At 47.1% G+C, this 23,008-nt stretch overlaps 3 protein-coding genes across 5 annotated transcripts; 1 reads left to right on the top strand and 2 right to left on the bottom strand.

Annotated features, from left to right (window-relative positions):
* Positions 1–3,023: 3,023 nt before the first annotated feature.
* On the bottom strand, positions 3,024–5,490 carry anapc10 (anaphase promoting complex subunit 10). Of its 3 annotated transcripts, none has more exons than XM_076162919.1 (6): positions 5,424–5,490; positions 4,172–4,288; positions 3,944–4,034; positions 3,737–3,857; positions 3,580–3,633; positions 3,024–3,476 (listed from the first exon to the last, which is right to left on the bottom strand). In XM_076162919.1, exons 2-6 carry the CDS (start codon positions 4,284–4,286, stop codon positions 3,300–3,302), a joined length of 558 nt encoding a protein of 185 aa, XP_076019034.1. In that variant the 5' UTR covers positions 4,287–4,288; positions 5,424–5,490; the 3' UTR covers positions 3,024–3,299. The 3 variants fall into 3 exon arrangements, with proteins under 3 accessions (XP_076019034.1, XP_076019033.1, XP_076019032.1); XM_076162918.1 differs by lacking the exon at positions 5,424–5,490 and adding an exon at positions 4,729–4,857; XM_076162917.1 differs by lacking the exon at positions 5,424–5,490 and adding an exon at positions 4,733–4,857.
* abce1 (ATP-binding cassette, sub-family E (OABP), member 1) lies at positions 4,905–10,957 on the top strand. The gene is made up of 19 exons (XM_076162911.1): positions 4,905–5,058; positions 6,320–6,456; positions 6,554–6,639; positions 6,758–6,855; positions 6,957–7,074; positions 7,482–7,619; positions 7,791–7,860; positions 8,165–8,261; positions 8,346–8,435; positions 8,638–8,759; positions 8,854–8,978; positions 9,075–9,171; positions 9,260–9,319; positions 9,427–9,485; positions 9,572–9,682; positions 9,874–10,016; positions 10,144–10,266; positions 10,346–10,457; positions 10,574–10,957. Exons 2-19 carry the CDS (start codon positions 6,354–6,356, stop codon positions 10,619–10,621), a joined length of 1,800 nt encoding a protein of 599 aa, XP_076019026.1. The 5' UTR covers positions 4,905–5,058; positions 6,320–6,353; the 3' UTR covers positions 10,622–10,957.
* Positions 10,958–12,615: 1,658 nt separating this feature from the next.
* Positions 12,616–22,031, bottom strand: otud4 (OTU deubiquitinase 4). The gene is made up of 20 exons (XM_076163097.1): positions 21,626–22,031; positions 21,251–21,334; positions 20,731–20,781; positions 20,508–20,554; positions 19,571–19,643; positions 19,324–19,405; positions 19,013–19,175; positions 18,878–18,929; positions 18,663–18,765; positions 18,253–18,317; positions 17,998–18,092; positions 17,806–17,900; positions 17,511–17,667; positions 17,272–17,407; positions 17,050–17,127; positions 15,465–16,965; positions 15,286–15,326; positions 14,316–15,024; positions 14,124–14,206; positions 12,616–13,958 (listed from the first exon to the last, which is right to left on the bottom strand). Exons 1-20 carry the CDS (start codon positions 21,746–21,748, stop codon positions 13,545–13,547), a joined length of 4,152 nt encoding a protein of 1,383 aa, XP_076019212.1. The 5' UTR covers positions 21,749–22,031; the 3' UTR covers positions 12,616–13,544.
* Positions 22,032–23,008: the final 977 nt, after the last annotated feature.

Genomic DNA, 23,008 nt, shown 5'->3' with positions numbered 1-23,008 from the left:
AACACCAAGAGCAGTGACCCTGATGTCACGCGGGTCTCTGCGCCCTCTACAGTCACAAATCCATTCAAAATCCCACATCCTCGTTTTTTAACACGTTTTCATTTCACGCCTTCACGGAGAAAACGTTGGAATCATTGCTTGCGTTGCGTAATTGGCAGGAAGCATTCCAATGGTCTTGGCAGCCGCGGCGCCTCGCAGTTTGCACGGCGGCGGAGTTTGTGCTTCTCTTTGTGCTTCTGGAGAGCGTGGGTGTTGGAACGTTATGCAACATTACGAGCTCAGACATGGAGAACAAACATGGAGGAGGTACGTTCATGTTTCACATCTGACTCACTGATGCTGAGCCAAAAACCTGGATTCTTTACCGGATTTCCTGTTCAGACCCTGAATGCACCAAACTCCCTAAATGAACCTCATTACATACTGTACATGGATAATCTGTCTTAAATTAATGCAAAACCTCATTAGAATTAACCAAGGGTGTTAAGATATTTATGGAGGAAGAGATTATGTTAGCATACCATTATGTGAGTTGAGTTAAATCAGCTGTACTCCTTGTATCCCAGTTTAATTGTTGATGTCGACCCAAAAAACTAAAAGTTGATGTTTAATTCTCTGACATACAAGTGACCAAAATTCACTCGACCATTCACTTCAATAATTACAACTCAAATAAGTGCAAAAGCCCTTAAAAAACAACCTTAATTACAGCCTGTCCCTTAAAGCTGTAATATATTTAATTGAGAAGTAATCTCGATTTAATGGAGAAATAATTGAAATTATATAATAAGGTGTCACCCAAAGAGGTCATAAACAGTTGAATCCATTATGAACACATTAATGACACTGCATTCTATTCTCAAATGGCCTCAAGAAATCCCTTAGTCATTTTTAAATCATGTTTTAATTGCTATGTTTAATTGATAGAAATGACTTCAAAAGTTATGACACCAGTGACACGTTGTGCTTAATGTGGTGCTGAGAGCAGTTTGGATCTCAGGATTTTACTGCAGGGATTTTCATGGTTTTTATTTTTAAAACCTGACTACCTTAAAGTAGAGCAAAATCTGTGTGTGTGTGTGTCAGAATGTTCCTAAGAGAAACTCAGTGTGCCTGAAATACTGATTCAACACAAAAAAACTGCAAAACAGATGGAACAGGTGCAGAAACCTGAGTGGAGCGATACAAATAAATCACAAAGAGTAAATACATATACTGAAAGGATAAGGAAAGGAAGGAACAGAAGGAAAGGAAAGGATACAGAAGGAAAGGAAAGGATACAAAAGGAAAGGAAAGGCTACTAGAAGGAAACTAGAGGATATGGTAGGAAAGGAAAGAAGAAGTAGGCACTAGTTCCTCAGTTAAAAATAAGTGTGTGTGCTTTTACTGTCTTAAAACACACACACACACAAACACACCTGCATGCGCCCTGAATGTGCGATGTAAAATGTGCTTCGCATGCAGTTAAGCTGCAGGCAAGCATCTGAAAAACATCCCTCATCTATTACCCATGAGGCTTTGCAGCAGGTTGACAGCACAATAGTTAGCCCCCTCAGGGTGGTTAGAAACACAGACACAGACACACGCACACACACACACACACACACCCACACCTAATGAGGTGAGCGGACGTGCTGTTTATTCAGTTTTGAAACAGTCTTATTTGTTAACTCTGTTTCGGCCAGCGTGTATGTGTGTGTGTGTGTGTGTGTGTGCGTGTGTGCGTGTGTGCCTACGTGTGTGTGACTGTGTGTGTGTGAGCTGTTAATGTAATTGCTCTGAGCAGCAAATAAAAGAGCAGCCTTGTTTCATCTCACTAAAAGCATACAGACACACACACACTCCTCTCCTCTCCTCTCTCTTCCTCTGCAAATTGAGGAAGTGGACAAAATAAGACAAACACCTTCATACAACAGCCCCACCAAGTATGACCTCACTACTGACAAACCTACGGACAAAAACAGACCAAGGCGTCACAAAGGGAGTGTGAGTTGCAGAGTGTTCCTCTTTTTTTGTCCACCCCCCTGCACACACACCACTACATGTGTTTCTCATTTTATTCCCTACACACAGCTATCCAGTACTCTTAGAAGTGGGTGTGTATATATATATATGTGTGCTGTGTGTGTTTGTTTGTGTGTGTGTGTGTGTGTGTGTGTGTGTTCATGGCTTGCAGCGAGAAAGGAGATGAAATGGGTCTTCTGTGTTCCCTGATGACACACACGCTGCAGGCTGAATATACATAATCAATCAACCCTCAGTGTGGACTAGAAATAGGGAATATAGGCTACACACACACACACACACACACACACACACACACACACACACAGAGACACACATGCACGTGACTTTCATACCAAACAAGAAGTGTATACATGGATAAAGTGGACAATGGAGTTCCTAAATGAAAGAGTGTGTGTGTGCGTGTGTTAAAATAAAGCTCTTAGCCTAAGTAGCAGGGCAGTAAAACACCACATCAAAACATCAAGCTCAAGCTGGTGTGTGTGTGTGTGAGTGAGAGTGTGTGTGTGATAGTGTGTGTGAGTGTGAGGGCGAGAGCGAGAGCGAGAGCGAGAGAGATAATAATAAATTATATTATTTACCGTAGTGCTTACTTGTTAGTAATGCAGATGTGTGTGTCAAGTGTGTTTTGCGTATGGAAAAAGCACAAGCTGAAACACACACACACAAAAAGATGATGAAATAAAAGTAAAACCATTACAAATTGGCTGAAGTAGTTTTAGTGGTTGTCACGTGTGGGGCTTTGTTTATCTGGCTCCCTCTGGTGGTGAAGCTGCTGAAGTGCAGTGCTGTGTTCCCCAGTTAAGCCTCCTCTGCTTCACTTTAAATCATCTCAGGCTCCATGACGCCATACCTGGAGGACCCTGAACATCTCTCGAAGAGCTCCAGAGGTCCCTGAAGGCATCTCAAAGGGCCCTGTACCTCCTCTTTCTCACCTCGTTTCCACTCATCCAGTCGCTGCGGCACAAACACTAAACGGCCACACATGGTTTCACTTTAAACATTTATTGAACATGCTGCGACACATCCAGGTGAGCTCACAGAGTCTGTAGGCACGGCAGTTTGGCTTTAACATACAAAACACAGCATTTTAGTGTCCGACTCCAGAGGAGAAAAAAATCACCGAAGCAGAATTCAGCGTTTACTGGCCAGTCGCAAGGCGAGATTCACTCAGTGCTTTTTGAAAGATATGGTGAAACTTTACAAAAATGTCCCCCGCTCCCTCCCTCCCCCCCCAAAAAAAACCCCATTCCTCCTCCAGGGTCCAGTCCGGATCACCTGATGGTGCGGTACATCATAAAGTCCACTGTGGTGCATCGTGGGAACTTGCTGATGGAGCTCTCCTCCACAGGCGTGTAGACTTTGATCTGCCGCATGTGCGTGTCTCTGCCGTTCTGGTGGTTGGCCAAAACCGCGATCTGGATCATGAAGGTTCGGATGGGCTTGTTCGCCTGGTGAGAAGGACGGTAGAAGAGGTAAAGAGTGCCTTGCTCAAAGGTTGGTGTACGCTACATGACTTGAGACTGTGAAGAGAAATGAATGTGTTTCTCTTACATGATCTAGCAGGGAGATGTGAATCCAGCCACTGGGCTCCACCATCTCCAACTGCTGCAGAGAGACGAAGAGGGAGAGGAGGATGAAGATCTGAGAGGAGTTGAACTTCATCATCCATTCCCAGGCAATAATCAATCTGAAACAAAAGTCTTCTTACCCTGATCTCCTGTAGGTTGTGGAAGTTGTTACCTACTCGGACAGAGATCTTACTGGGCGTGTAGCTCTCATCCGATTTATAATCTGCATATATACAAAGCATCTTCACTGTCGTCTTCCTCCTGGAAAAGACAAGCAAAAGTTTAAACAGCAGCTGGAGAGGGAATGTTTTCCTCCTGGCATGAAAGCTCAGGAGACTCCATGTTACCTAAACTGTATGTTGACCAGGTGCGGCTGGGATCCATCAGACTGCCAGTAGGTCTCCAGGTTATCGTCTCTCAGCTGATCCACTCCAAAACCTGGACGGGGAGAACAGAGTCAGCTAAACAAACTGGACTTTAAAGGTTGGTGTGCCTTTAATGATGCAGGGCTGTGTGTGCACCATGGCAGTAAATACACATGCGCGCACACACACACGAGACATTTGAGGGCTGACCGGGTTTACAGGAGGACAGGGACCACACGGCCTGGGAGCCGATCTCCCGGACTGTCCCGGTCCGCTCCAGCTGCTTAGGGTCGGCGCCGGGCGGGGTTTTACTCGGGGTTGCCATCTCTAAAGACACAGAAGACACAGATTCAAAACAATTCAGACATTTCAGCAGAGATATACTTATGAAGTGCAACAAATAGATTCAAACAAACTGAATTCAAAGTAGTTACATGGTGACAAACTGACACTTATGAAACTCGGGATATTATGGAAGATGGACTACACATTGTTATCGAATGTCATTAACAGCTGTGAGTCGGCACTAACGCGCTTTCCACTTTACATATTATATTATATAATATGTTATGTATTAATTTTCAAGGAATCCCAATGGGATTGTGTCGCTATTTTAAAGCATTACATACATTACAATGTAATGTAATATCAAAATACAATTTTTACCGGAGTTTATGCGACACTCTGGTTAGCTATAGGTTGGCTAACATTAGCGCCGATCATTTAATGCCCTTCAAAGGTATCTGGCTGACAATTGTGAATCATACCTACACGAGGAGTTTGTAAAAGTCTCCAAAACCTTGTATCAGTGCACCGGACGTGTGGTTATTTGACACAAAAAGCGTTCTAATCCGTTTTGTTTTTAGCCACTTCGAATCTCCCACTTCTGCCGGAAAGCGTCGCGGCTGTTAGTGACGATAGCGGTTAGCCCCGCCCCCTCGTCGCATGCTGACTGCGTGCCTCCCGCCATCTTTCCAGCCGGCTCCCAGCAGAGGAACACGTTGCGGGAAAATACAACTTTGACTAAGAATAATCTGCCTCTGAGCGTCGCTTCTGTGCTGTTTCCTCGTCGAGTGGCTACCCGGGGCCGGATAGGGGTGAGTCACATACACATCGAGCTGAATGTGCGGTTATTTCGAGGGGTTTGTGGTCATACAAACGAGTCCCGTTCCAGCTGTCAAAGTGCGGGGCCTCCGCTAGCCTTTGCTAACGATGCTAAACGTTAGCTAACTGTTAGCAGGGCTAAAGTGGTCACATAAAGTGGAGCATTTTTTCATGTTTACCGTCCGGTTATAGTGTTTGAGCTCGTAGGCTCAGTGTTGGCTGAACGTCTGAATACTCTGAAGCTATTATACCGCAGCTGTTACTGTTCCAGCTGACTCGTTTTCTTTAACTACGCCAAATTCTTCACCGTTATTTAAGAAATGTAAACATGCAAACAAATACTGATGCGTTCGCGGACCCGTTAAAGCCCACGTTGACGCTCTTTGGAGTCAAATGATGAATTCTGCATACGAATAAGCCATGAATCGACGGAATTAAAACTTTGACTCTGGTCGCCACCGCCCGTCGTCGCCGCCGCACCACCTTTCGACGTAAGAATGTTGAATGGCTTAAATACTAATTGTGGCTTTTGGTTCGGATACGCCTGTGTTGAATGTATTTCGTGATTAGAATGTGGCGCTGGTGAAGAGTTAAAGGCCTCGCGTTGCGCAGCACAACCACGCAGTTCCAGCGCTGTGTGAGTGGAACCTGACGTGACCCCCTCGAACACAACACGGGATCCAGCTGACTGCTGGATCGCCATTTTCTGCTTTCACGAACCCACATCCGTGGTTTACGCACATCTGGTTCAGGTTTTGAGAGAGTCTGCGGGCTCTAGTCCAGGTCTGAATCTGGGACCAGTGCAGCTCTGGTGTTTGAGCAAGATCTCTTTTGCGGCCCCCTTTACTAGTCTACGTTTGAGTCTCTCCACACAAAGGCTTTGAGCCTGGATCGGTCACAATGAGCAAAGCTCTAAAGAAGATTTACAGAGTCTTTAGGTCTTCAGACTCAACCCCGATGTAGGTCTTATGTGGTCTTACTGAGAAAGAAAGACATTAATGATATTATTACTATTATTATGGGGCGGCAGTAGCTCAGCCTATAGGGGACTTGGGAACTGCAGGGTTCCAGTCCCCGTATGGACCAAGAAAGTGGACTTGCAGCTGGCAAATTAAGCAAAGCACCGCTCCCCCACAAACTACTCCAGGGGCGCCGCATCATGGCTGCCCTGCACTTACCCTTCTGTAATGCTTGTGTGTGTGTGTCTTCTTCTTCTTCATTAGTCTCTATTTGGTCCCCTCCGTGTCTCTGCAGGTCCTAGCTTGTGTCGGTTCAGCCCACACCCATCATGGCGGATAAAAACACCAGGATCGCCATCGTCAACCACGACAAATGCAAACCAAAAAAATGCCGTCAGGAGTGCAAGAAGAGCTGCCCGGTGGTCCGCATGGGTGAGTTGGAACCAGATGGTGATGCGAGTGTCGGCATGAAGCGCCAAACAGCATGGTTTCCATCTATATGAATGTCCTTCACCCGTCTGTTCTACAGGGAAGCTGTGTATCGAGGTGACGCCTCAGAGTAAAATCGCGTGGATCTCTGAGTCTCTGTGTATAGGCTGCGGCATCTGCGTCAAGGTAACAATGAATCTCGCAAAGTGCCCGTGTCACGTTTGCTGTATCTGACCTCATGTTTCGCCCGGATTCACCTCGGCTGTCGGTCTGTTAAACACCCAGCAATGTGACGCTTTTGCAGAAATGTCCGTTTGGCGCCTTGTCCATCGTCAACCTGCCCAGCAACCTGCAGAAGGAGACCACACACAGATACTGCGCCAACTCCTTCAAACTGCACCGGTATGCGTCTGGCTGTCAGCATGTTGTTGTTTTTTCACATATTGACCTGTAAAGTGGCGGAGTGGTTTGTTGATTCTGAGCTGTGTGACGTCTGCGTGCAGGCTGCCCATTCCCAGGCCGGGGGAGGTGCTGGGGCTGGTGGGAACCAACGGGATCGGCAAGTCCACCGCCCTGAAGATCCTGGCTGGAAAACAGAAACCCAACCTGGGCAAGTACGATGTGAGTATTACTACTGCTATCTCTGCTTACACGTGCCAAAACCATATAACATGATGATGATGATGATGATAATGATGCAGCAACTGTACAAAGGTCCTCCAGGTGTTACACACTCACTATTACAGCACCCATGTGTTCTGCTGTGTTGCGTGGTGGTGAAATTCTCTCCTTGAGATTGAGAGGACAAGTTCATGTTACCAAAGTTACAGTCACACACAAGCCCACTGAGGGGCTGTTATGTGTGTGTATGAAAACCAGAACATGCCTATGCTGCAGTGTGTGTTCAAGTGGCCGCGTTGCTGTTTGTGTCGTCCCGCGTTATGACCGTAATCAGGCTGCGCTGCACTGCTGAGATAAAGTTTGGGTGGAACCGCTGGCTCAAACTTTCTCTGTTTGTTTTTTCCCAGAATCCTCCAGACTGGCAGGAGATCCTGACCTACTTTAGAGGCTCAGAGCTGCAAAACTACTTTACCAAAATCCTGGAGGACGACCTGCGGGCCATCGTCAAGCCACAGTATGTTGACCAGATCCCCAAGACTGTCAAGGTAAAAAGTCAGCAGATAACCCTTAAGTCATTAACCCTTAAAGTGATTTAATGGAGAATTTAAGGATTTATATATTATACAGTATTTATATATTAATATTTTTCTCTCATTGTGCAAAGTCACTGTTGAGTGTAGTGCTGCAGTGGTTGTAACTCCTGTCTCTGCCTGCAGGGGTCAGTAGGGTCCATCCTGACCAGGAAAGATGACACAGATTCACAGACCCTTGTCTGCAAACAGCTAGGTAACACACACACACACACACACACACACACACACACACACTCACATTCCTGAATCTTTGCATCAGCTTCCACACAAAAATAGGCCAGTTTTTTTACCCAACAAACATGAAAAGTGATAACACTTGGAATGAGTATTTCTGACACAATGTGTTTGAGACATCACAGTGAAATACTCAAAACTCCACATTAGAATAGTTGTACTGCATTTTTGTAGCTTTGTTTTTAATGTTACACTTAACTGCTGCACACAATATTTCTGAAGAAGCAGGACATGACTCGAACGTTTCCTCTGTTGCCCGGCAGATCTGAGCCACCTGCGTGAGAGGAACGTGGAGGATCTCTCTGGCGGCGAGCTGCAGAGGTTCGCCTGCGCCGTCGTCTGCATCCAGAGGGCCGACATGTGAGGAAACGCTCCGCTCACACCTCGCTCACCCACGATGAGGATGTCGCTTTCACCTTCGCCTAACTGACTTTTTGTTTTTAGTTTTATGTTTGATGAGCCGTCAAGTTACCTGGATGTCAAACAGAGACTGAAAGCTGCCATCACCATCCGCTCGCTCATCACCCCGGACAGGTAACGCATTTACTTTGAAGGGATCGTCTCTCATGTTTTACAGTTCTTCCTGATTGATTGCGTTCCACATCCAGTAACTAATCGATGCTGCGGAAAGCTTTACAACATGTTTTGCCGTTGCGTCTGTTAATCTGAATTGTGTTCCCGCGTCTGTGTCAAGAGTAAAAGCATTTATTTTAAGATTTGCATATCTGAACTCCAGGTACATCATAGTGGTGGAGCACGACCTGAGTGTGCTGGACTACCTGTCTGACTTCATCTGCTGCCTGTACGGCGTCCCCAGCGCCTACGGGGTCGTCACCATGCCCTTCAGCGTGCGAGAAGGTCCGTCTCGTATCTCAACCCCTTTGCCCTTTACCTAGACGGACGCTTGCAGAAACACTGACCTTTGACCCTCTCCCCATGTCCTTCCTCGCAGGTATCAACATCTTCCTGGACGGTTACGTTCCCACAGAGAACCTCAGGTTTCGTGAGACCTCGCTGGTCTTCAAGGTGGCTGAGACGGCCAATGAGGAGGAAGTGAAGCGACTCAGGCACTACCAGGTCTGTGGGTTATGACATCATCTCACCAGTATTGATTTTTTTTTTTAACGTTTTATTTTTATTTTGACCTTCTGCTGTTATCTGTTGGTTGCTTAGTATCCTGAAATGAAGAAGACGATGGGCGAGTTCATACTGGAGATCAGAGGAGGAGAATTCACCGACTCTGAGATCATGGTGATGCTGGGAGAGAATGGTAAGATGTGTTTGTTCATTCCTACATGCATGCATACATTAGGATGGGTGTGCATTCTTCTGTGCTAAGTGTGTGTGTGTTTCTACAGGCACGGGGAAAACGACCTTCATCAGAATGTTGGCCGGAGGACTCAAACCTGACGGGGGAGGTGAGCAACTTTTGTTTGGATCTTCAGGCATAAGCTCAATCTAAACTCCTCATGTACTGTAGTAGCAAAATGACCTCTTGAAGATACTTAATCTCTCTCTCTGTCAGGCGACGTTCCCATCCTGAACGTCAGCTACAAGCCTCAGACCATCAGCCCCAAGTTCAAGGTTTGAACTCGTCACTGGCGTTTACATGCACTTAGGAATTTCAATGATACCGTGATTCAAACCTGTGTTCTCCTCTCGGCGTGCAGGGCAGCGTGAGAGCTTTGCTGCACGAGAAGATCAGAGACGCCTATACACACCCTCAGTTCATCACTGACGTCATGAAGCCCATGCAGATGGACAGCATCATTGACCAGGATGTACGTACACACACAGCATAGTGCTTGACGTTTGTACTTGTAGTAACTCCACCTGGATGGTTAGTTGCCATGAAGCTTCTGTCTTCTGTTAAACGGCTGGTAGAGAAACGTCATGCTGCGTCCTGTGACGCCTCTGCACTGATCACATTTTACCTGCTTGGACCCAACGAATCAATACATTTGTGCCGCAGGTCCAGAATCTGTCTGGTGGAGAGCTGCAGAGAGTCGCCCTCACGCTGTGTCTGGGCAAACCGGCCGACGTCTATCTGATCGACGAGCCGTCTGCCTACCTGGACTCTGAGCAGAGGTTGATGGCTGCCAGGGTCATCAAGAGGTGAGGAACGGCTTCAAATCATCTGGGAAATCAGCAGTGTAGTGATGCGGTAGTATTATATTGAACAAATTCCTATCAGAATACTAAAACGCGGTGGTACATAACACTTATGCCGTCATGGTTACAGGTACATCCTCCACGCCAAGAAGACGGCGTTCGTGGTGGAACACGACTTCATCATGGCGACGTACCTGGCTGACAGAGTCATCGTGTTCGACGGTATCCCGTCGAGGCACACGGCAGCTAACACGTGAGGAAGAAACTCTATACTCCTATTCAATACGTCTCTTTCCCTCTATCGGCGTGTAATCTCTGACTCTCTCTCTCAGTCCTCAGAGTCTGTTAGCGGGGATGAACCGGTTCTTGTCTCTGTTGGAGATTACGTTCAGAAGAGATCCAAACAATTTCAGGCCCAGAATCAACAAACTCAACTCCATCAAGGTGCACACACACACACAGAGAGAAACCTGATGACATTGAGGTCACAATGGTCAGAGATTGTCTGGTTGTAATGTGTGAAGAGCCTCACGTGACCTTTGCCCTTTCGTCTCTTCCAGGACACCGAGCAGAAGAAGAGTGGCAACTATTTCTTCCTGGATGACTAGGAGGACTTCCTGCGTGACCAACTGCGACTTCCTCTGACTTTGAGCAGGGGAGCTGCTTTCACTGCTTGGGAACGTCCGGGGAAGCGCACAAGAGTGAAGCAGAGTCTTCACTCAGTACATCTACCAGAAATGTAATCAATGAGGGGAGAAAATAAATAAATAAATGCAGAGGCGTTCAACAAATGCGATCAGATATGTTAATCATCAGAAACACATCAGCCCGTACGTGCTGGGCTGCGTTCACAAGCCAGCAATGTTGTGGAACATTAAACAGCATATTTTAACACGTGTATTTACAGCAAACATAATAAACAGATGCTACCTGATCCAAGCAAAGTGTCTGCTTCTCTTTTAAAGACGTAGCTGATGTCCCTGAACAGAGCAGAACGAGCCACTGTTACATTATTTAGAGAAGATCAACTTTAAAATAAGCAGGTTCCTATGAGTGCTGGAAATCCTTCAATGCTTTCATTTTAACGTTTTCAAAGTTAGGAGAGTGCTTGGATTTTGAATAAACTGCTTGAAATCATTTTGTTATTGCATCATTTTCATACATCTGTCTTCTAGCTGTCATGGTCTACCATGGTCTAGTTCAATGACATAAGACATTTGGTAACACTGGTGTTTAAACCAGTAATGTCCAAACTTATACCTATGGATACACGAGCACCACATGGATGTTGATCCTGAAATTCTACCTTTCTAACCATGGTTTTTGAAGGACAAATGTAATACAAAGGAATACCAGTATAAAGTGGGTGTCGTCTGAAATTCTAGCTTTTCATCTCTTTCCTTGGCCAAAATATGAGCCGTCTAAAAATGTAAAATTTAATCCTTTTACCAAAATTAAACTTTTGCCCAATGATGGCTGATCATAATGATCCATTTAGATTTAATGTCACCATGGAAACATTACATCCCATTAACAAAATAAGTGCAACCAATAAGGGTAAATCAATACCTTGATAAGAGTTTTCGTCCTATTTTTCCCTCAAGAACGAAAAATTAACATCTGTTTAGACCTTAAAATCCAGGGCCAAACAGATCAAAACCACACATTACGACTTCAGGTCTTTAGTTGTTCCTATTGTTATATTCTGTTTGTTTGCACACTTTCAGTTAAGATTTGATAGAAATTGAAGTCATTCAGTCTGCCTACACACAGATGGGTGACACATTTTGAAACGTGAAACTTTGTTTCCTTTGTCACCTGCTCCCACTTAAAATAATTTTGGTAGTAAATGTTTTATTTAACAGTAAAACAACTATGGTATGACAAATTATACAATTGTGGTGAAATGTGACTTTTTAAAAGGTGCACAAACTGTGAATGAACGAAGACAAAGTGTGCCGTCTTACCTTAAGGCGGATCATGAATTCTTTCCTGCATTTTTCGGTTTTGACTGGTTTCTTCATCCGCTGCATCTACACTCAAATCTGACAAAAACCTTTGCTTCCTGTCTTTCCACATCAAAACAAAAAGAAATCCTGGTGATGTTTGTCGACAGGAGCAAACTGAAACACACCTGAGCGTGAAAGTCAACAGGTGTGTTTGTTTCTGTCTTAATTAAGAGGGCAGATAGGGGAGGGGCAGGGCTGCATCAACAATAAAGTCAACAGGTGTGTTTCTGTCTTAATTAAGAGGGCAGATAGGGGAGGGGCGGGGCTGCATCCACAATAAAGTCAACAAATCAAATATAAAGAAATTGAGAAAAAACATGAAACATTAGGAGAATAAAGTTGTAATATCTTCAGAAAGAAGTCACAATGTTACAGAATAAAATGTGTATATAATACTTTGAGAAAGAAGTTGTCACATTAGCAAGCAGAGGAGTATAAGGGCCACTGCTGGAAAAAAATAAACAAGAATTCCAGAATGAAATTGTGGGAAAATATGCAGGCTATGCTACACAAAATCAGGAAGTTGGGGAATTGGGAAGTTAAAACGGTTGTGCCGATACTCATCAATCAAATGACAGCCAGGGAAAGAGCGCCACCATGTGGAACACATTTTATTTATTAAACGTTCTAGAAAAATCCAACACAAACAAAAATCTTTGTTCTATACAGCAGTGACTTAAACTCAGAGAGAAGAGAAAACGTAGCAAAAGTAAGGCACCAAAGTTCAAATGTGATCACAAGGGAGAGACAGAGAGAAAGAGAGAGAGAGAGGTCTGAAACCAGCAGCAAAAATGACGCAACACATATGGATTGGCTGCTGTCGTTTTGTAAAATCATATAGATATTTATGTGAGATTTTAAATCTCTTTCAGCAGCGACAACTTTTTTTCCTCGCAGAAAGTGCAGACATCCCTTGTTTTCTGCTTTGTTATAGAAACATAGGAAACGCTCTTTGAATTTCCTATGCTAACACACACGCCCGTCCCACGCAAGAAGCTAAAGTCATGAAATCTGAAGCTTCTGATAATATTACCCGACATCACCCAAAGATGAGAGAAAGCTGTAAACTCCACACCGTTACTTTGTTTATGATCAGCAAAACTTAACTCCATCCAAATATAATCCAGCCCTTGCTACACTAAAGTACTCGCTAAAGTTGCAAAATATGTAGTTGTTGCAAAAGGAGCGCAAGGTTTGACGTCGCCCAACAAATCCAAGCAAATTTTACGCACTTTGCAAAGCAACTCTGAACACAGCGTGGACGTGCGACAACATGGCATTTCTAATAAAGACACCTGACCCACCATGTTTGTTTGTTCGATGAGATAAATCTACTTCATGACAGAGAAAACGTTACAGCCAATTTGGACGCTTCTCCCGGAGAGAGCCGCCAATCAGATGTCCAGGTGATGACGAGAGAACAAAGTGACAAGAGCACAAAAGGCCAACTGGCCCGGGGAAGAAAAACAAACATCACCTTCTTCTTGTGTCTTTCTTACTCTTTCGTCTGATTGGCTGAGGGTCAGTAGTGTCTCTCGTGGCCCCTCCCCTGATGGCCGGCATTATACTGACTGTGGCTAAACCCCGCCCCCTCCTCTCCTCCTGGCCGCCTCCTGTTCTGCCCCCTGCCTCTGCTGTAGCTGCTTCTGCCGCGGCCTCTGTAGGGCCTCCTGCTTCCTCTGTGGGTGGAGTTTGTTGCCTTGAAGCCTTCCGATTCGTCCCAGTCTTCCTCTGTGCCGCAGCCGATGGAGTGGGGAGTCGTCACGGCCATGGTTTGTCTAAACCCTTGAGAGCTACAATCCCCTCCTCCTCCGGGAACTAAAGCCTTGGCGGGGCTGCCCCGGTTATGATGGACGCTGCTGCCTCTGGACAGGGCGGTGCCCTCGCTGGTGACAGAGGCATCTTTGTACTCAGATTCTTGGACCCATGACATGACCTGAGAGACACAAACAGGCTTTAAATATACCTCCATTATAAACCACCACTGTTATACAGTATCATTAAGAAGATACAGTGGCCATGCTACATACAAATAAGTATTGACTCCAAACAACAAGCAGTCAAGTATTGACTGTAATGTGTGTGTGTGTGTGTTCCATACTATGGGTCTGTTGTAGAGCGGAGGGTCCACCAGCAGCAGCGGCGGTCTGGCCAAACCCTCTCCCTGCTCCTTCTTGGTCAGGACTGAGGAGGAACAAAAGAGTGATCGCTCTGTTAAATCCTGCATTCAGCATGAAGCAGTATGTACACACATGCATTACAACTCTTTTGTGGCACTTGAGTCTCTACGTACCCACGCTGGACACAGCAGGGGTCCCTGATGCAGTGCCGCTGATTGTACTGTTAGCCATGTGCGCAGCAGCAGCAGAGCCCTCCAGAAGAGCAGGGGAGCAGCCGGCTCCCTGGCCAGACGTGGGATCTCCTATGGCTGACTGCAGCTGCTCCGTCATCCCCAGGCTCAACTGGAGCTCCCCTGGGCTGGTGGACGCTTGGTATCCCAGAGGGGAGGAGAGGCTGTGATGCATGTTGTAGGGTAACAGGGGGTGTCCCGGAGCCCCGGCCGATAGGAAGCTCTGAGGCGAGGCCAGAGACGGAGGGTAAAGTGGAGATTGGGTGGGGTACCCGACGGGGTAGCCGGGAGTCCCAAATTGGGGCACCTGGTGCTGTTGCCAGGGCGGCGGCAGTGAGGAGCCGGCCATCCTGTGGGGTGGGGGTGTGGGTATGGGGTACCGTGTCTGGTTGAGGGTGGGCTCCCTGGGATGAGGCCCCTCAGTGGGGGAGGCCTGCAGGTTGGTGTGGTGCTCGTACCGGGGCCCCATCGACGCCGAGCCCGGAGGATTCTGGGGAGTCGGGTACATATCCTGGTGTCTGATGGGGGGGTTGGAGGGGGGGTAGTGGTGGATAGGGGAGGGGGAACGGGAGGGCAGCCTGGGGTGCACGAAGTGGGCCTGCAGGAGGGGGAGGAGGTACATGTAGGGACAGTAGTGCTGGTGGGTGAAGGCCTGAGGGGAGAGAGAGCAGGAAGCACAGGTCACCTTCAGCTCAACACATCAACTGACTCCAATGATCAATAAGAAGGTAGAAGTTAATAATAATAAACAGGGCGTCACTTCCTGTAGCCCATCAAAATAAAATTCTGGACAGTTACCATGCAAGCGCCTAGTTTGTTATATAAAAACACCACAATGGGATACAAATCTTTAAGACAAATGTTTCCATGTAGTACACGTGTTACACATGTGTTACAGATGTTCTCATCCTACCTTCACACCCAGGTTGAAGAAAAACCTCAGGATGTTCACATCTGCAGAAGAGACAGAAGAAAAAACACTCATGACTCTATATTACTGTAGGTATAGTATATTATTTATGTTTTAATGTATTATATTGCATGTGCTGTCCGATGACACTTCCCATTTGCCCCTCTGCTACGTTAGCTCACCTTGAGGCAGGTCGTCGCCTGACTTGCGGGAGGAATAGGGCGGGACGGGGGCCATCTGGCCTTTCTCTTCCAGGGGGAAGCCGGGATACAGGGGGTCCTGGTAGAGCTGGGACAGCTGGTGCAATGGCACAGCTCCTGGGACAGACTGGTGGGGGTGGTGAGGAGGAGGAGGATGGTACTGGGGGTGAGGGGACACCTGGAAGGGGTGAGGAGGATGAGTGAGCGACTCGGGCTGAGCAGGAGGAGCTGGGGCCTCTGTTTGGAGAAAGGGTGGGGCGGGGTGGCTGTGGAGGTGAGGATGGATGAGCGGGGGTGAGGACTGGAGGGCGGCCTGGGAGGTGTGGGGGTAGGGGGGCTGGACCTGGGTCACCTCAGGATGGGACTGAGATGAGACCTGGGACTGGAAGTGGGAGATGGAGGGCTGGGAGAGAGTTTGGGGCAGAGAGGCGACCTCGGTGTGGGAGTGAGGGTGGTGCTGGAGGGGGAGGGGGAGGTGGGATGGAGCGGGGGCGGGCGGGGGGAGCAGGGGAGCCTGGGTGTGGATCTCTGCTTGAGGCATGGCAGTATGGGTTTGGTTCTTGAAGACACAGTCCCGGGCCTGAGTTTGGGTCTGGATCGTGGGAAGAGAAGCCTGAGTCTGGCTGTGGATCAGGTAAGCAGCCTGGTGTTGGTTCTCCACCTGAGGATGAGTGGCCTGGGCCTGGGCCTGGGTCTGGGTCTGGGTCTGGGCCTGGGCCTGGGTCTGGGATGGAGAGATTTGGGACTGCGCTTGGGACTGGAAGGTGTGTGGTGCATTCAAGGTGCCTGGACCTGGAGCTGATGGAACATTATGGATGATAGAGGAAGGCGATGGACTGGGGGAGTGGGCGTGGGAGGAGACAGGCGGGGAGGAACGGGGGTGCGAGAAGAGAAGGGGGAAGCCATGAGCGGCGGCGGGGGAGGGAGCAATGGGGGCGATGAAGGTGGGAGATTGGGAGGCGGGTGAACTGGGAAGAGGAGACGAGTAGGAGACGGGAAGGTTAGAGGAGGAGGAGGAGGGAGAGGAAGAGAGGGCGGGTGGAATTGGTGGAGAGGAAGCGGCAGGGAGGGCAGGGTTGAGGAAGCAGAAGACAGAGGCGGAGGGCGAGACGGGGAGGCTGGGAGACGCACCGCCGGTTACAGACGCGTAGGACTGGGTGCTGGCTTTTGCAGTTGGGGCAGCTGAGGTGGGAGGGGGATTAGGGGTCAAATCCAGGGCATTCGGTTTGATTTTTGGGGCAGGGCAGGCAGCAGCAGCAGCAGCAGCAGCAGGTGTGTTAGACGCTGGAGTAACAGCGGCGGCGGCGGTCAGGCTCGATGTTGAAGCCTTCGGAGACGGGTTTGGGACAGGAAGTGTGGGGCTGGCTTGTGCAGTAGTACTAAGCGTAGTATTTGCAAAAGTGGTTGAAAGTGGGGGGGAGGAGGATTTGGGTCTCTCGCCATCGTAGGGGGACCGAGCTCGGAGGTCTTCAACCGGACTCTTCTGTTGAAGCAAAGAAGAAACATTCATTTCACCACAGACTGAGAGCTCATGCATGAAACGAGCGAACAAGACTGATAAACGCACCGTCTTTACATTTCTTTGAGACCTTCGCTTGTCTACTCCCTTCCTCTTCCCTCCTTCACCCTGGACTGCAGGCTGGCTCTGAGGGCGCACAAACACGGGGCAGTTAAGACAGGAGCCTTGTGTTGGCTCTCTACCTGACCGGGAGGAGCTCTGTGCTCCTCGTCACGGCCGGCAGGAGAAGAACCACGGAGGTGAGACACGTGTGAGTCGTGTTAAACTCACGCCGAGTGCGGGGAAGCTTTGTTCGTCTCTCAGCTGGATCTCCACCAAGGCCACGTTCTTCTCCTCCTCCTCTTTGGCCAAACGCTCCGCCTCTTTCAGCCCAAACGACCCAGACTCCACCAAACTCATCTGCTTCCTGTAGACACACACACACACACACACATAAACACGTGTTTATCCTTGCTTGGGAAACACACAACACAGAATCTATGAACTCTTCTTGAGAACTTGGTACACACTTGGTTTTCACTCTCTGCTCCTCAGCAAGCACGTGTGGGGGCCAAGAGTGCTGCTTCTTCACATGACCACCAGGGGGTGTCGTCATCGCCTGGGCAACAGAGGAGAGAGCAGAGGTCTTCCCCCTCCCTCTACCTCGACCCCCCCTCTCCTCCCAGTCTGAAAGGGAGGAGAGCATTATAGACAACTGTGGTTGGACTCCTGAAATATTCACATAGTACAGATGGTCTGTGTGTGTGTGTGTGTGTGTGTGTGTGTGTGTGTGTGTGTGTGTGTGGGAGTGTGTGTTCCTATCACCTCCTTGTCCATTGCTGATCTTCTTCTCTCTGACCACAGTGCTCCAGCTGTTCTCTTCACTAGGAGAACGCAAAGACAACAGAGGGACCAACTGCCTGCAAACACACACACACACACACACACACATTTATGAACTTCTCACACGCTCATAACCAAAGGGGTGTGTGTGTGTGAGTGGTTAGTGTAACCTACTTCCTGTGCAGGTCATCTATATAAACTGTCACCGGGCCGTTGCTAGGCGACACCTCCTTTATTGTTGCACGGTAGCTCCGCCCACTGAGGCAGACCTGTAACAGATGACGTTCATACACACATAAGCGCACACACACGGCAATATATGCACTCAAGAAAACTGAATTATATGTAGAATTGAACACTTGAACACCCCCACACACACACAGACACACACACACACACACACACACACACAGACACACACACACACACCTGGCAGCGGTCTCCTACAGTGTAGTGCATCCCTGCAGCGATGCAGTAATCCATCATTTGTTGTGCTGAGGGACAAATCATTCACTCATGATCACATTCAGAAGGAATCACTTCACAGATCAATACGTTTGTATTATACAGAATGAAGACAACAGTTTATGCATCTACTACGACGTAAGACAAGATTAAGATTTGCCACATTTGAGAAATAAAACAGCAGTTTGGTGGTTTTACATATCAATCAATCAAGAGCTTTTATAGCTTTGACTGTGTGTGTGTGTGTGTGTGTGCGTGTCTTAAGAGTGTCACTCTATGAGGTCTGTGATTTGATTTGGTGTGCATTTATAGCCTGTGTGTGTGTGTGTGTGTGTGTGTGTGTGTGTGTGTGTGTGTGTGTGTGTGTGTGTCACCTCTCTTGGTCTTGTGCCACACGTCGAACTGTACATTCCTTAACAGAGTGGGATTGAGTGAACGAATCACTCTCTCAGGCAGCTGCCTGCCACGGCCACGGCCCTAACACACACAAACACAATAATGGAACACACAGAGGTAATGTAAGACTGTATGATAATGGGCTTGTGTGTGTGTGTGAGCATGTGTGTGTGTGTGCGCGCATGTGTTTTACCCTGTTAGACTGGCTGTTACTTCTTACAGTGATGCTTGTTCCATTCTCCACCCTGTATGACACACACACACACACAATGATTAAACAGGGAAACAAACAGCTATGCGGTAAGAAGTCTGGCTTCCTGTTTCCTACCACAGCGACTCATCTGCATCCGCGTTGGACTCGTCGCTGCTGGCACAAGCGTCCATGTTGTCATCGCTCAGCAGGTCAGAGGCTCGGGGGACACGCTGGCACATAGTCAACAAGCCCCGGTCCACCTTAAACACACCTTCATACAGCACCTCGTACAGGATGGCTACACACACACACACACACACACACACACACACACACACACACACACACACACACACACACACACACACACACACACACACAGTTCACTTGGGAGTGTGTGGCAGCATCAGTGTTACCACTTGAACTACACACTTTTAATCACTCACACTGGCAGACAGCAGCGGACTTTAAGCGGCCAATGGGATAAACGCTGTCGTAGTGATTTCCATTCAGAAAACACAACTGCACCTGAGAGAGAGAGAGACAGAGAGACAGAGGAAGAGAGAGAGAGAGATAGAGAGCATTTGTTTTTAGCTGCTAAAGCATTGCAAAGGAAAACTGTAGAGGTCCTTTCCTGCATCTTCTTCAGCAGGGTGACACGTGATGGCGAGATGCTGAGATCTCCGGCCTCACCTTTTCCTTGAAGTTGTTGTCTGTGATGTGGACGGCTGGTTTTCCAGCCTCCTGGAAGATCAGGAAATCCCTCCTGCGGACAACAAGAGAGCAAAAGGAACAGAGAGTGATGACAGAGAGCATGGCCACAATGACTCATCATCGTCCTCATCATCATGTCGCCGTGTGAGGCCTGCATCGATCATATGCAGGAATGTGGGACAGCGGCGACTTCCTTTTCACAATATAATTAATAGATTATTACTTAAACTAGAGCGCCACCTAGGGCTGCAAAACATACCAGGGGGTTACACTCCTTGCAAGTTCATTAGTTTGTGAATCTGACAATCTGAACTGTCACACCTCCGGCATTTCCTGCTGTACTTTAGTGCTCGGCATCACATGCAATACGTTTACTTGTCAGCCTGGTCCAAAGTAGAGCAGCTTACAGCTCTGTCGCTCTGTGACGCTCTATTTACGTGGGGCGGGCAGGCAGGGGGGCGGGGTGCTAAGGAACCGTTCTGGCTGATGTGGAGTCCTGTTCCCCTTGGAATTACAGCGACCAGCCCTACAGCACCACCCAGTGGAGAATCTGGGTAACGGTCTTTATTGTCCTGAAGTCTCTATCGTCCAGGTACAAAACGTTTATGAGGGAAGTAGCAAGCAGATCACAGGGCAACGTGATCTCTCTTTAACTGGTGGTTGCATTCACACCAGATTTTCTTCTAAGAGGGCAAATCTGGAGTCTTAGTAATGCTTGCTAATAGCCACGATTTGGGGGCGTTTTCTACTTTGACAGCCGGCTGCTTCGTGTAAACTGGGTGTTTGATGCACCGGGAAGTCAAACACTAAAGATTGATAAGAATTTAACGTTGTCGCCAGCTAGCAATCCCACCTAGAGTTCGTTAGGAGCTAATCTCTTTTTCAACGCTATGCAATGTTTGAGGCGAGCTCTTACTTGTACATAATGGCCAGGGCGTTGATCTCCACCTCTCCCACCCATTGCTGAAAAACACAAAACACAGTCACTCACTCATCCAGAAATCAATAAGTGGATACACCCTGACATTGATTATGAAAATTAAATCATCGTCACTCATTCATACATTTATTGGTTTGGATTCAGAATAAATCACGTGAGGTAAAACACAACTGATATTGATTGATTGATTGTAGTTTACCTGCGGGTCCTGAAGCTTACACAGGTAATCCTCAAAGTCACCTTCAGTAAACTGAAACACAACAGAGACCATTTGATTCTTCACACTTACACACTTTAATCCTGTGACCACATAATGACACCGTAGTAATTAATGACATAATGTATGATGTCACTGATGACACACACACAAAGTATATCCATCTACCTACTTTGAGAACACATTGGAGAATGTCTCAAGAGTGACCCTACTACGTCTATGAAAACAGCAATGAAACAGATGTAGTTGCATGCATAAACATATAGATCATCTTCTTCCCATTACATCATTTATTGACTATTTGATCCCCTGATCACTTTGCTCTCCATGATCAATGACTCACTGCATCAGCTGCAGCTCACTCGCTGTTTGTCACATGACTGAACAAGGAAGACAAGTTTAATGAGCTAAGATAAAGGTGCTGATGTGAGTCACTGTGGGTGTGAAATGTGAAATGTAACACACACACACACACACACACACACACAGTAGAAATACATACTGCTTCGTAGCTCTCTCTGTTCTGTCTCAGGTACTCCACACACTTGGCTCGAACTTCAGTGTGGAGACTTTGGCAATGCAGCACCTACATGGGGTCAAAGGTCATTCATGATTTACTGACATGTCCAGTCTAGACCCCACTGTTGTCATGTCCAAGACTGATAGAACTGACTATTACATTACAAAAGCCTGAGTTTGAGTTCTTTAGATCTATTGACATATTACAATGACAGTAGGAGACTTATTTGACGTTTTAAGTGACTGGTCAAAGTTGAATCGCTGACATTAGCTTTTAGTTGCTAAAAACGTACTTCAGATCACTTTTAAGAGGCGGCACGGACATTGGTCGTAGTTTACACCGGACATTGTGTCTCACCTGCTCGGCGACAGCTCGAAACAAGCACGACCCATCTTTGGCTATTTTCTTCCGATGTAAACCGAGTGACTTTAAGTATTCGTCCATACATCTTTCTGCCCCACTTTCCTCTTTACTTTGCATGCTCCTACCGCTAGCGGGTTAGCCGCTAACGCTAGCTGCTATAAACCTGCGTGTTTGAAGGTTAGCGGCTAAACTTTAGGACTCTCTCGGCTAAAAGTTGTTGTTATTGTTGGTGGAGTGAGGTAAATAACTACATAGACGACGTGAGGAGACGCTAAAGAAGCCGCGACAGCTCCGTGGTTTCGTTTTCCAGGAAGTCGCGATCATCCTACGGAGCGCATTCCCGGTTGTCACAAAGTGAAAGTACAGTCAACTTTAGCCGGAGTTAGCAGCAGGCTAGGTAGCAACACGCCCCCTTCTGCGCATGTCAAGTTCCACACCGCGCGGCGCTGCTTCCTGCGCGACCAAAACAAAAGCCTCCAGCTCGCCCGCACCGGCAACACGTTTCATTGCCATGAGAGTTTGACAACGATGACGTTATCGGCCGATTCCAATTACGTCAAATGTTTGTGTTTTTCCTGTGAAATCGTGACGGCGTAATAGGCTCTTATCTATGTAATGGTATCACCATGGGGTTTTATTTCTTTATACATCTAGATTTATGATGGTCCATGTTGAATAGTTTATCGTGTATCTTGAACTCCTCATATAGGCTATTTAAAACCTCGCTTCACTCTTTTAATCTTCTATTTCCATCAATACCCCCATGTCTATACGCAGTGCGGGTTTATTAATACCTTATGTTAAACTTCTTGGCGGATGTTATGGCTGCCATTTTGTATGTATATTTGTACTAAATAAAAATGTTTTAAAATATCTGTAATATAAGGCAGATAAGATTTACCCCTTAGAAATGTGACTTAATGTTTAACAAAATTTATATTAAGAATAGTAGGTATTCTATAATATTCCATAAGTAGGAAAAACGTTACTTAAACTCATACACAATTAATGCACATTAAATCTTACTCAAGTAACTGTTGTGTCTTTTCATTACAAAAATTACTTCTTCGTTTTTCTAAATAAAACATAGCCTTGGCGTCGTAGTTCCCGGCGACGCTGTCAAAATAAAAGCTGTGCCTAAAGCTCGAATTTCCAACTTTCCTAATTAAAACCTAGACATCAACCTGACAATTTAAGATGATCAAATTGCAGAAAAGCAACATTGAAGGGCGGTATGAGACGGAAAAAAGAGTTGAACTCGACTCTGTTGTGCTAGAAAAACCCCGCGAAAAGCAACTCTACTCCATGTAGTAGCCCACTTCCGACAAAACAAAGCGTGTGTGCCAACAGCGTCGGTCCCTCCCACTGTGGGCCGCC

Source organism: Genypterus blacodes, unplaced genomic scaffold (genome assembly GCF_046128005.1).
Source record: "Genypterus blacodes isolate CSIRO-AG114 ecotype Tasmania unplaced genomic scaffold, CSIRO-AGI_Gbla_v1 ptg000129l_1, whole genome shotgun sequence".
NCBI classification, from domain to species: Eukaryota; Metazoa; Chordata; class Actinopteri; order Ophidiiformes; family Ophidiidae; genus Genypterus; species Genypterus blacodes.
Note: the sequence above shows the minus strand (reverse complement) of the source record. Positions and strands in the feature narration are given on the sequence as shown.